At 45.2% G+C, this 13,755-nt stretch overlaps 1 protein-coding gene across 22 annotated transcripts in view; it reads right to left on the minus strand.

Annotated features, from left to right (window-relative positions):
• DOCK9 (dedicator of cytokinesis 9) overlaps positions 1–13,755 on the minus strand; it is a 291,193-nt gene that overhangs the window by 46,547 nt on the left and 230,891 nt on the right. For 12 of the 22 annotated variants that reach the window (XM_047756461.1, XM_047756458.1, XM_047756464.1 and 9 more), the window contains 3 exons: positions 11,162–11,228; positions 9,245–9,292; positions 6,552–6,688 (listed from right to left, as the gene is read on the minus strand). In XM_047756461.1, coding sequence (XP_047612417.1) covers positions 6,552–6,688; positions 9,245–9,292; positions 11,162–11,228 — 252 coding nt within the window. Of the gene's footprint in view, positions 1–5,947; positions 5,992–6,551; positions 6,689–9,244; positions 9,293–11,161; positions 11,229–13,755 lie in introns of all 22 variants that reach the window. The other 10 variants (XM_047756477.1, XM_047756468.1, XM_047756463.1 and 7 more) reach the window with 2 other exon arrangements.

A 13,755-nucleotide genomic window follows, 5' to 3' on the forward strand; every position in this document is an offset into this window, starting at 1 on the left:
AAAACATCACGTAATGTCTTTCTCTAGGGAGCAAAAATGAATCAACACTTCCTATGGAGGTTATTTTCTTAATACTGCAGAGAGGAGGACATTTGGTACACAGATCAGAAGGATGAAGTACAGAAAACCTAGAGAGTATTACTGAGGCCAGAAATGGAAAATAACTAGAAACTGCCCTCCAACGTCCTCATCCGGGTCACTGCATCGTGGGCCCCGATATTAAGAGAAAGCAACCAGCACGATGTTACTCTGGCGTCAGTCAATGTCAGAGGTCGTGACCTTTGAAGGACTGCAAAATGCTTTTTGAAGCTACCAAGTTGCTTTCCGAGGGTGACAAACACACGATTATGTGCTTTCATCCAACTCTGCTTTACTTTTAAAACGGTGGTTTGGGGAGTTCCTGTCGAGGCTCAGTGGTAACGAACCTGACTGGTATCTGCGAGGATGTGGGTTCCATCTCCGGCCCACCTGAGTGGGTTAAAGCATCTGGTGTTGCCAGGAGCTGTGGTGTAGGTAGGTCGCAGACACGGCTCGGATGTGGTGTTGCTGTAGCTGCGGTGTAGGCCGGCGGCTGCAGCTCCGATTGGACCCCTAGCCTGGGAACTTCCATATGCTGAATGTGCGGCCCTAAAAACAAACAAACAAAAAAGTGGTGGTTTTGAGTGGCCTGCATCATTTTCACCGTGTGACAGAGTCATCGTGCCCTTAGTGAGGCTCCGAAACACACTGGGCACCACGCCGGTTTTGTCTCTTTTTATTTCTGCTTTTTTTAATTTAACTTTTTTTTAAATTTCTGCTTTTTTTGAGGGTGAGAAATCTAGCAGAAAGAAAGACGGACATTTTTTAGGACTAATAGCCACTGAGGTGCCTTTACAAGCCCAGGCGGCCCCTCATGCGGTAAGGTTTGCTCGGCGAGTACAGAGCCAGCGAAGGAGGAAACACACCCCGATGAGTAGCATTACAGTGGTCACAAACCAGGGCAAGAGAGGCCAAAACAAAACAAAAAACAAAACAAAACCCAAACACCTTTTATCAGGCCAACCAATATGATCATGCGGGTCAAAGGACCCTACACCGAGGGCTGCCATTTACCCCAAATGCAGTTTTTTAGTCAAACCGTAAGCAGGCACTTGCTTTGGTGAGTATTTTAATTGTTTTCTCTGCATAGAACTGTCCCTTTCTCTTTCTCGATAACCTACTGGATAAGTGTGCCCAGGGCAGACATCATAGATGAGATGGCATAACACAAGGAACTCCAACAGAATTTACTTTTAGCTGGCTGAATGTCTGGGACAATTCAAGAATTGCAATTTGTCAACGTGTTATTTTTCTAAACATACATAATCAAAGGGCCATGCTAATTAATGACGAAATCTAAGCTTCTACACCACCAGCAGCCACTACACTATTTATCTAGTCTCTTTTAGAACAAGAGTCAAATCATATAGAAATCTGCCTGCCTGCATCTGAATCACCTATGAATAAAATAAATCGTCCTTTTAGCCACAAATGGTTATAATTTGCCTTTCCTTAAACCATTTCATCTCCAAAATCAGCAGGCTTCCCGAGCCAGTGTTACTTAAACATCCCTAAAAATAAGTGGCAGCATGGGGAGCTTGTGTGAGGGACAGAGCCTGTGTGGACAATCGGCCAAAGGATACCCCATGGGGGCAGCGTGGCTCAAGGCCCGGAACAAAGCTGTGTATGACGGAGGACTCTAACCAACGGTCACCTTGTTACAGGCTAACACAGGAAAAGGAAACTGAGCTGGCAAAGCCAAGAAGGGGGTCTTAAGAGACACAGTAATTTCTCAAAGCATCAGTCAGTAACTTTTCTAAAGTGGATTTGGACCCAGGCCAGTAAGGAGCACTGTTAACCCTACTGACTTCCACTAGGGGGCAGTGGTGCCTTGGGGCACAGGCATGGGGTATGGGGGTGGAGGTTGGGGGAGGCTTTACTGAGGCTGGTCAGGGAGGGGCCGGATTCCCTGACGTGCCACCTCTGGCAGGCATGTCGGGGTTGCTTTGGAGTCCTTGGGACTCACTGCTCACACGTACACAACTTTCATTCCGTTGTCACTCTGATAAGTGATGGATTCTAAAGTCCCCCTCTTAAACACGTGAAGGCCAAGGATGGGATGTTTTTCCCTCTAATGTCATCTGCTGTGTTTAGATTTAACTAACCTCACTCGGTTTTATGAAGTCCTGTTTCCTGCAAAGCTTGGTTTAGTGATGCTAATGATATCTGGACACCACCCCTCGCCCCAGTGCCACATCAGAGGTGACGTGGAGAGAAGGGCAGAGGCCCCATCCACGGCCACTCACCTTTTCCAAATGTCAGAGGACATTTGGGCCAGAAGAATAAGTCACATACACATTCTAGCAGGAGGCACGTCCAACCTGAGAGCTGCCTTCACCCTTTATGAAACCAGAATTCTTGTTCTTAGTTTTATTTTTTCCTCTGGCCCCTTAATATGAATCCAGAATTATTTTTATGCTTTATGAAAAAATATAAATACTGAATGTCAAGGAATCTTTCTGTTAAAAAAAGTCCCCAAATGTAGCAGATTTTCTCAACTCCGAGACCCTTTCAATTGCAAGAAGCACCCATCAATGGCAGTCTGCCATGTCAGATGCAATATGCAGGATGTACTTGTGAGATAAGATCTGAAAAACTGAACAATATATTCGGATTCAGAAATGTACACAAATGTATCTCTAAATCAAGGCAACATGTCTCCAAACCAAGGAAATGCAGCTTTATAAACATTTAATTTACTATCTTGAGTATAGACATTTAAAGCATCCAAGCCCATTCTACCACTTTACTTTAAAAGATACACTGTCCATGCTTAACAACTTTTGAAAAATACTAATTTTACTTCAGAGACCGTATGCCTTCCCTGCATTTTTCATTATGTACAGTAAAGGAACTTAATTATCACCTGAATTCATTGTCCCACTTGAAATTCAGAGATATCAAAGAATTTCAGAGTTAGATGGCATCTTAATAAACCATCTCATCCAGCTCCTCACATGATGCTTAAGTGCCCTGGACAGTAGCTCCAGTGTGTCCTCATTTAGTCTCTGTTTGCACATCTCCAGCTGTTGGTACCCACTCTAGCTAATGGGGAGCCCACGTAAAAAATGCTTGTCCATATACACCTGTAACTTAACCCAGTGATCGTAAACTGTCTCTTATACTGAATTATAGGAAATATAGGTTTTTTTCAAGGGTTCCCACATCTTGGCTGGCTTTCCTCCCATCACACCAATGGGAAATATGGATTATTCTCATGCAAGTGAATTTAACATATTCCTAGAATAATACATAACATTAAATACAAAGTGTTTTTATATTTTTTGCAAATGTATTCTTTATCTGCAAACATGTTTCACGTTTCTCCTCATCACTTGGTTCATATAAAATACTCTACCAGCACGTATCATTCTCAATGTGCCATTTGGCAAGTCTTTTCTATTGATACACAAAGAGAAGAAGTTATAGTAAATAAATCGGCTAATACCTAAATGTTGTTAACATTTACTTTTTATAAACCTGGGAATGACCCAAACAAAAAACTCCTATCTTTTGAGTGTTTTTAAAATATCTAAGACCATTGGCCAGGGTGAAGTTTGTCATGTCCATTATTTCCTATAAAAATCCAAGAGTAAGGGTAAGCCCCTTCCAGGGCTATGTGTGTAGCAGGTATGTGTCTTCTCTCCCAGGTCCTACTGCTCATGGGTGATGGGGGACTGTGTGGCTGGACCTGCTTTGGCTAGTTTCTTGCAGTCCTCTGCTGCCCCCTGCTGGTCACTCGGAGGTCTGACAAAGCCTTTCCTACTCAGAAAGAGGAAATGAGACATGCAGGCAGGTAGGTAGGGAACTCTTTCTATTTTCATTCCTTTCTAAAATAAATTCATTTTAGACCCTGGAATCCAGGCAAGTCTCTCACATACTGGATCTATGTCATACTGGTTGGCCCAACAGAAGGTACTATATTCACTGTTAAATAGGAATTTTCTTCCTCCTCCCTCCCTCCCTTCCTTTTTAGGGCTGGGTCTGCAGCATATGGAAGTTCCAGGGCTGGAGGTCGAATGGAGCTGCAGCTACTAGCCTACACCACAGCCATGGCAACACAGGATCCAAGATGGATCTGTGATCTATTCCTCAGCTCTCAGCAAGCAACACCAGATCCTTAATCCACTGAATGAGGCCAGGGATCAAACCTGCATCCTCATGGACACTAGCTGGGTTCTTAACCCGCTGAGCCACAAAGGGAACTCCAGGAATTTTTTAAAGAGACATGTATAGTTACAAATTTCCCACAAAATACCTGAGTACAGATATTAAAAAATCATGTGTGTGTCTACATACATATACCTGCTCACACACGTATATATGTACACAAACAGTAGACACTCCCTTCTCTGTGGCTTCTGGGCGAGTTGATGACTTGGAACTCAAGGCTGAAGCCCCCTGAATACATACTCAGAGATCAAAGTGGAGACTGCAGTCGAGGAGGAGCTGCAAGGACTCTGAGACATCAGAAGCTATTTGGGATGAGCAGGAATTGTGGGCACACAGAAGGCTCAAATCATCAGCCACCCACTGCCGAGTGGGAGGGCAGAAGGAGACCCTTGAACTGAGGATGGTGTTACTGAAAACGACTGGAGAAAAAAATTCAGGATGAAAGAGGAGAGGGTCAGGGAGCATGGGGGTTCTCCGAGGAGAGGAGGAAGAGAGAATGGAAATCAACCGTGTTGACAATATGGGTTTTGGCAGCTGTCTCTCTCCTCCAATTCAAGCCACCACCGTAAAATCCATTTGCAGTGGGAGACGCTGCTACATATCTTGGTGGATGAAGGTTGTTTATTCGTGTGTTGATCATTCATTTTATTTTTGTTTCTTTTCTATGTTTCCTAAGCAATTATCTTTGGAGGCGGGGCCTTGGTCTACTTATGATGGTTTTTACGGTGCTTTAAAACTGAAGCATTTATTTCCACTGATAGTGAGGCAGTCTCTGCTCTAAGTGATCTGGGCAAAGGCAGTGTAGCAGGTCCTACAGAACAGTGGGGATTTAATTTCTCTTTGCTAAGTAGGAAATGAAAACTAAAAATAATGAAACTCTTTGTCTGGTTTATTTCAACCCCTTGCCTAAAAGAGCCCTAACAGACAAGATGTTGGAAAGTCAAGTTCTGTAGCCACAGATGTGTCATTAACGTACATCCTAGGGCTAAGTATAGAGCTCAGAACTGGCATCCAAAGGCTGCTAATTCAGTGTGTGGCAGACTGCCATATTGTTGATTTAAACTGATCCTAGAATTTTATAAAGAGAGACAATTTCCAGTACATTTAACTTTTGGGGAAGGGGGAAGCGACTGTATTTTGATTCCTCTGCCTTTTAACTTCGAACTGTCCTCAATATAAGCCAAGAGGAAGGTCTTTTCTTTACTCTTAGTCTGTTCTAAGAAAGAGGCATGGAAATCACAGCGAATGGGGTGAATTCTTAAGATTAGAAATAATGAGAAGATATTAATAACCATATATGAAAGACATTGCTTGGAATGAGTAAAAATAATTATCTAGACAGAACAATCACTAGCTGAGTCATGCTTGGAGAGAAGATGCGACAATGCAGAAAACACGCGTGGACAGAAATGATCACATTAGTTTTTAAAGGGCTGCACGGTTGCAGTCTTTTAGGTTTTCTGCTTTAAGAAGCCCCTGAGAAGATTAAATGCTTAGATTTCTAGAAACAGCCCACGATGGATGCTACGTCCCCTCTGGCAATGGACATTAGGAAATTAAAGATAGGCTCCCATGTTTTGGCAGCATCTCTATGGTAGTTAGGAAGCCCCAAAGTTAGGAAGGCAGGATGAACAAGAGGTCTCGGTTTGCAAGTGCAGCGGCCTCGTAAGCAGACGTCCACCTGATTAAATCTTACCATTGTCTACAGAAATTCCAAGCACACTTGATATCTTTCTCACACTGAAAACACAGAAAAAGTCACTTTGTTATTGGCTTTTCCACACCCTCACGCATTTGATTCATGGGCTTAACGGTTGCACAGCTGTTTAAGGATTAACATATATTCGGAGCTGGAGTGTCAGAACGTGGGCGCTTGATCAATTACATGCACGGGCCAGGAGGGTGAGAGGCACCTGCCCCGGATGTTCTCAGGAGCCCCCGGGGGGGGAAACTGACGGTAAGCTGGCTCCCGGCCCTGGCTGTGACTCCAAATACTCAAGTACAAATATCACAGACTGTTTGGCTATCCATCGGGCCACATTTTGTTTTAGAAACACCAAGCCGAGGGGCTGAGGGCAAAGGGTCTAGCTGCCAGGTCTGGTGCCGTAGTTGACCAGGTCCCACACTTTGTCACTCTCCTCCGAGGAAGGGAACTGCGCCGCGAGCTCTTCATCCTACTGCTCTGAGCTGAAAGAAAAGTCGAGTTGGTGGTGTGGTGTGGTGTGGTGTGGCTGGGGCTCTCCCCTCTGAGCTGTCACATGGGATGGCTGGCTGTTACGATGGCATGTCATGGGACTTACTGTGGTTAAAAGTGAGAGAGTTATCCAGGCTGCCCAGCTGCTGCAATCTGGCATGCATCATTCCTGTTCTGTTACGGGAAACAGGCAATGTCTGAGACTTTCGATCATGAACTATGGGTCCCAACCCCTCTTGGTTCCTGCAACATGAGTGAAATGGGATAGAAGCAAAAGTTAGACTTGTTACACTGCGTTAGTGAGGCCAAGACACAGCACGAGGAGACTGGCCACGCACGGACCAAGCATAGCAGGGCCGGTTTGGGGCCACGTGAGCCAGAGACACACATGGGTGGCAGCGCTTACAGGGTTCACAGCAAAGCACCTGAAGACGGAGGAACAAAAACCAGGCCACAGCGGAGACCTGTTCAGTTTTGGAGAGGCCTTTGGTGATGCTACTTTTTCAAAAGTTGAGCATCAGTCCAGGGTGGTGCTAAAACACCACTGATCTTTTTGGATTATATGTGTTATTAAAGAGCAAAACTTTTTTTTATTAAAACAATGCACTGGAAGACACAGAGAACAAACATGCAACGGGAACGATGGCATGAGGCGGTTTGACACCTTCATTCTTACCCAGGCAAGAAGGAGAAGAGCCACAGCCCTTGTTAGACTTGTCAGCAGTCAGGTGAAGAAAACGGAAAAGTGGTCTGGGTTAGCAATCAAACAGCTGACTCCCTGCGTGTACCACCACCAGAGCAGGTGAAACATGAGCCCAGCGCTGGCGTGAGCCCTGTCCCCGCGCCGGAGCCAGCCGGCTCCCTCACTGTGTTACTCTGGGGCAGAGGAGGGCATGCACGGACTGTCACCGGGCAACATGCTGTCGGGGGCTCAAAGGGACACAGTGAGGAGGCACAGTGTTCGCGGGACGGCGCCACCTCGGAGGGCAGACACTGACAACGCTCAATCATCATTCGGGATCTTTTTCACATGCAGTAGAGACCATGGCAATTTTCTATAAAACAGGACACGTCTTTCCACTGTGCACACTGCAAAGTAACACACCCTCCAGCCCCGCCTTCCCACGTCCGGCTCTTGTGAAGCAGTCCCAGGAAGCGTACTTTTCCAGGCAAGTGTGTACAGGGTGCTCAGCAGGTCAGAAAGTTCTCCTTAAACGCATCAAATGCATTGCCATTGAAAAAAGAAGTCACCTGTTTCACGAAACCCACTTCCAGAACAGTCTGCCGGGGCAGACATCTTCAGCCTCCCACACCGACCACGCTCGGCTCTGAGGCATTTGATTCTATTTGCACAACTTTTCCCAAATGCCACCTTGCGATGAAGGTGACAGTTACTGAAAGAGGGCGTGAAGCTCCCTCAGCACAGTGTCTGCGACAAGTATACCGTCTGCCCGTCTTGACGGGCCAAAGTCAGAAGGAAGGAGGGGACGGCATAAGGACACCTTGTACACACTTGCTTTTGGGCCTCAAAACACTCAAATGCAAAAATTACTGTTACGATTTTAAAAATTCAGAGATAAAAGACAAAAAAAAATTCAGAGTTAAGATTAGAAAATGCTAAGCGCCACCGCATTTCAATTAAACATAGGAAATATTAATAGGAAGAATGTGTAAAACAATATCTCTACATTTGCTCTTTAAAGGAAAACATACTTTTATTTAACATAAACACAATCCTGAACATTTCTCAAATATCTCAAGAAAAGAACCATGTGAACATAAAAAGCAGAACCTTGACACTCAAATAGAAAGTTTATTAAAAACCTCTTCCCTATTTCATTGCTATAAGACAGAATTAGAGATAAGAGAAAAACCTCAGTAACAACTAAGTTCTAAAGTTTTTCTTAAAACATAAAATGCATTTACTTCTAATTAAACTTTAAAAACAATAGCAATAGAAAAATAGTATACACAGACCGAGACCCCATGAATACATTTGCACAGAAAACACAACACCAAAGGAAACAAACACACACACACTGAATGGTGACAGGGTGGGAGCAAGGACCCTGATGACAATGAGATGTGCTCTGAGGTGGCTTGCCCCCAGCAGGAGAGTCCAGCTCTCATCAAGCTCAGCGCAAAACTGAGAGTCTGGGCTGGGGCAGGGCGGGGAGGGTCCATGATACTCAGCCAAGAGTTCTGGTCATATATCAACACAGGGCACAGACAGCTCATTCAGAAGCAGAGGGGGAAAGGCTCAGTTTTAGAGACTTTTTTGGGGGAAGTCCAAATACATCCGAGATGGACTGAAAACATTCTTTCCTTAAGAACGATGGAAAGTAGTTAGATGAGAAATGAGCCCCTTCATAGCTGGGAAGCGGGATGGTCAAAAAGGATCTTCAGAAGTGAAATGGGGGAGGAATCACTGAGGAAGGAAAAAAAAAAGAAAAAGAAAGAGGGAGAGGACACAGCCAGAGGAACAGGAGGAGAGAAAGAGCAGGCAGAAGGACCGGAGCACGAGGGAGAATTTGGAAGGAAGTGCAGAAGTGCAGCAACAGGTCACGGAGGAAAATCTTTCCAAGAGATGCGCCTGAGATGGAACGAGACAGCAGGAACGTAGGAACGCAGGCAAGATGCCACCAGGCTTCTTGGCAGCAGTCCAAAGACCTGCCAGCTGTCTTCATGGCTGTTTATGAGGATTCCAACCGCCAATCACCACAGACAACAATTCCCACACTTTCAGATCAAGCAAGACAGAGAATGGCACGAGACCTCAAACTCAAACCCCCACGGTACCTGGCGATGTAGCGCTTCCCCATGTACTGGAACTGGTGCAGGCAGACTCTGCGGACGGGAGGGAAGACTGTCAGGGGGGCGTGGAGATTAAAACACCTTCTGACGCCTGGCTCTCCTGAAGCCCATCAGTAACAGTAACACATTCAGTAAGCTCTTACATCTACGGCTAGCCCCTTACACCTGCTTTTCAGAAGTCCTCTACAAGGTCCCTCTAAACCCAGAGAAACAGATCAAATGCAGGGGAGGCCCCAGACTGTGCTGCCATTAGTAGCACGGGGGATGGTCTGAGCGACACAGAAGAGAGGCCCAGGGCGGACAGGGTGGGCCGTCAGCTTAGGGCTTGGACGTTCACTCTATGTTTGCCCTCGAAGTCACAGGGGAAACCACGTGCCCTGTTCTGAGCTGCTTCTTCCTTCTCCACAAGGAGCTTTCTCTCTTTCTCTTTTATTTTTTTAGGGCACCACCTGGGGCATGTGGAAGTTCCCAGGCTAGGGGTCAAATTGGAGCTGTTGCTGCCAGCTTGCACCACAGCTCACGGCAATGCCAGATCCTTAACCCACTGAGCGAGGCCAGAGATCGAACCTGTGTGCTCATGGATACTGGTCGGGTTCATTACTACTGAGCCACAACAGGAACTCAGAGCTTTCTCTTTTGATTTAAGTAAATGGACTGGTCCCTTACAGACATCAAATAGGTAGTTTTTAAACTTTATTTTACTATATCCATGACACTGATTTTTAAAAAATCACATATTAATAAGTTAAAATAATGTCTAGTAAGTTCTTCTGGGGCTAAACCTCATCTCACACATGACAACTCCCACTGTCCACACATCAGAGGAAGAAGCCAGGAGACAGTGAACCTGGACCACGACTCCAACACACGCAAAGCTCTGAAAGCCACAGCTTTCCACCCAAATTTGTACAAATACATTTGGTAGAAGATTGTGCCCTCAACTAACAGACATAAAACTACTGAGTCATGATTTAACCAATTACTGTGAACAATCATAGGACCGCAGAGATCATTTCTTACTGAAGAAACAGTAACGTGTTTGAATGTGGGGTGCTGCTTGAGACCATGTTGGGGTGTTACAGAATATACTCTCTAGGTAAACATCTCAAATATCCAAAAAAAAAATTTCTGGATTTGGAAAATCACCCGCCCCATCACTTTTGGACAAGGGGTTGTAGATTCCATGTTTTTTAAAAGTAAAAAGCTTAAATGAAAACAGAAACCAAAGAGATAAAATAATATAGACCATATTTAAGATTTCTTTTTTACTTATTATATATCTTTATTTTTAAAAATGTGTTTTTTGTTTTTATGGCTGCGCCTGTGGCATATGTAAGTTCCCGGGCTAGGGGTCAAATTGGAGCTGCAGCTGCCAGGCTACACCACAGCCACAGCAATACCGGATCCAAGCTGCATCTGCGAACTATGCTGTAGCTCATAGCAACACTGGATCCTTAACCCACTGAGCAAGGCCAGGGATCAAAAGGCATCCTCACAGAGAAAACTTCGGGGCCTTGACTTGCTGAGCCACATGGGGAACTCCCTATATTTTTACATTAAGAAATTTTTCTGTCTCAGTTTCTGCATCTGCTTGAGTTAAGTTAGATTCAACTTAGATATGCAGCATCCACACAATTCAGCTACTAAATTTTGTGTTATTTCATTAAAATCGCTTATACACCTAAGTAGTAATCTCTCCTCTATAACAGTCCCATTTCTAATAATGTAAGGCTGGCCATGAGCCCCTGAGAGTGGGTGCTGGGGTCAGGGCCAAGAGAAAGAGCTATAGGAGTAAGCACAGGGGTGAAACACTGCATTTCTGGTTCAGCTGCGTAGCATTCTTCACGCCTCTGAATTAGCCAGGAAAATCAAGGGTCAACGAGCAAAGACAAAACTACTCACTCTGATATTGTAAAAAAATCCATCAGCTCAGATGTTGAGGCCTTGTTCCAATACGTAAACAAAGCATCTAGAAAGTAAACATTTATTTGGTCAGGATCATGATGTATCTTTTGTACAAGATGAGAAGGGACCTCGACGTGTAGGCCTCCAAACCCTCTCCTGCCTCCTTGCATAGCTGCCCAAAGGACAAACCGCAGGGACCTGTCTGTACTGGATAATGCACCCAACAGGCTTTGTCAATGGAAAGGAAGCCCTTGGACTTCAATTTTATCAGACCTACATGGTGTATATTTAACATGTATATATATTGTGCTCCTAAATGGACTAGAAAACCCAAAGCATACAAGTGGGTATAGAGTCTAAAGTTATGCTCCCTCTTTACCCACTACTGAATCCCTCCCCAGGAGAGAATCTGTTGAAAATTCTTACATGGATATAAGGACCCCCTTCCCAACACACACACACACACACACACACAGAGACAGAGAGAGAGAGAGAGAGAGAGAGAGAGAGAGAAGCATGCATCCCACACACACTGTTCTGCCCTCTTAGGTGTGTGTTTGTTTTTGGCAGTGGTGAACAGCGGCTTGATGTGGGACCTCCGTTCCTAGGTAAGGAAATGAACCTAGGCCATAGGGACGAAAGCATCAAGTCCTCACCCCTGGACCACCAGGGAACTCCCTGCTCTTTGAGTTTTAATTCAACGATATACTTTGGCTCTATCTCAGTCTTTTCCAGGCTGCAAAACATTCCTCTCTCTGGAGGAACTGTAACCAGGTTAACAAGTTCCCCTACTAACAGAGAGTTCCCTGTCCTTCCCCCTAATCCGTTGCTATTATAAACCGTGCTTTGGTGACTTTTACATGGGTCTTTGCACATTCATCCAACATCTGTAGGACAAATTGTTCTACGTGCACTAGCTTTGTTAATGGTATGGACATTAAAAATTGGACAGATATTGCCAAACAGGCTTTCAAACAAGCAGCGTAGGAGAGTTCCTACTTCATAGCATGACAGTACCGCACGCCCGTGACTAAGAACCAACTGGGCACATTTTCGGCTAAGGCAAATCCTACAAATTCATTTACAGGAAGCGTCTCTGTGCATGACCCTGAACCGCTCAGCGCTGCACAAAGGGTGTTATCATTTGATAGTTAAACATTTTTGCATTCTTATATTTTATACCAGAGTTAAGAAATGTATTAAAAGATTTTTCTCAAGGAAAAAGCTACTGAGTCTTTGGGGCCTGAGATGAGTGAGAAGGTGGCTGCAGAGGGGCTGGTGGCTCATGGACTTTTATTCTACGCTTCTCAAGGGCAGTGACAGGCAGGAGAAGCTGCGGGATACACACCAAGTATCTTTAGGCACCAGGCACTGTGATTTCACACACACACTGTCATCGAGTCCTCGCCATGGTCTGAGGCGGAGCTCAGTTACAGCTGAACTGACGATGGTTCAGAGAAGCGAGGTAACTCTCCTGGTTCCTAGAGAAGGCTGGTGGAACAGGGATTTAAATCCAGCGCACCTGATTCTGAAAGCCACGTCTGGCCTCTTAACCAGGGGGTGGGGCAGGGAGCTTCCATCTCTTGGAGGGTTTGAATTTAGAATCCAGAGGGACAGACTACTTGAGGCTGGTCATGCTGGTGTGGTGGGAAACGAGGAGTCCCTGGATGCTGAGGGCCAATGTGCAGAAACCTGGGCCACCCCAGCACGTGGCAGACAGACCTGGCTGGCCAGCCGGTGGCAGCATCACAGCCGTTCCTTGCTCTGTGCTCTGGCTGCTGGCTGGGGAGGGGGTTAACTGCTATGAAGAGCAGAGGAGTCACAAGAAGATGCAGACAGCGAGGGGCCCTGTGTGTAGCTGCTCTCGGAGTGTGGGATAAAGGAAAGGGGAGCTACAGAGTTAATTCCGCAACTGACCTTGGTTGTCTGCTGCGGGGAGCCGAGAAAATGCAGGGACTCGAGGAAGGGACCTTGCCTGATGGCAAAAAAAAAAAAAAAAAACCCGAAGGCAGGTTCCTAACCAAGGAAGGGAGCTCACCTGAACAGTACAAGCCGGAGGTGGGCTTCTGGTCAGGGTAAAAGCCTGCCTGTACGGTGAGAAACCGAGGGCAGGTCTCAGATTACACGGCTCTCTTGTTGATGTTGATGGGGAAGCATTGGGGCTTTCCCGGGAAAACAATTTCCATGTTTGCACCGGAGAACATGGACTGTTTCCCAGGTGACCTAGTCTTTCCTGTTGTTTTACTTGTTATTCAGTTTTTCCTCAGTCTTTCCTGTTATCTGCTTATTATTTTTATTTTCCATTCTTATTCTCCTGTGGTGATTTGTGATTTAAAAAAATTACAACAATAATATAAAAATTTCATCCTGATGGACTTTCCCCTATTCAAATCCAATTTAATTAAAAACATAGTGTTCATTTACTAACTGGTTTTACTGTAAGCTTTAGAAGTTGGAATGTACTACAGATTTAGATAAAGCTAGACTTATATTATTCATGGTCAAAGAAACCTAGCTATGAGAGTTGTCCTTGATTTTAGAAACTTTTAAGCGACAGCTAACTGAAGTTGGTTTTCTCATACTGTCCTCCC

Source organism: Phacochoerus africanus, chromosome 13, assembly GCF_016906955.1.
Source record: "Phacochoerus africanus isolate WHEZ1 chromosome 13, ROS_Pafr_v1, whole genome shotgun sequence".
Classification (NCBI taxonomy): Eukaryota; Metazoa; Chordata; class Mammalia; order Artiodactyla; family Suidae; genus Phacochoerus; species Phacochoerus africanus.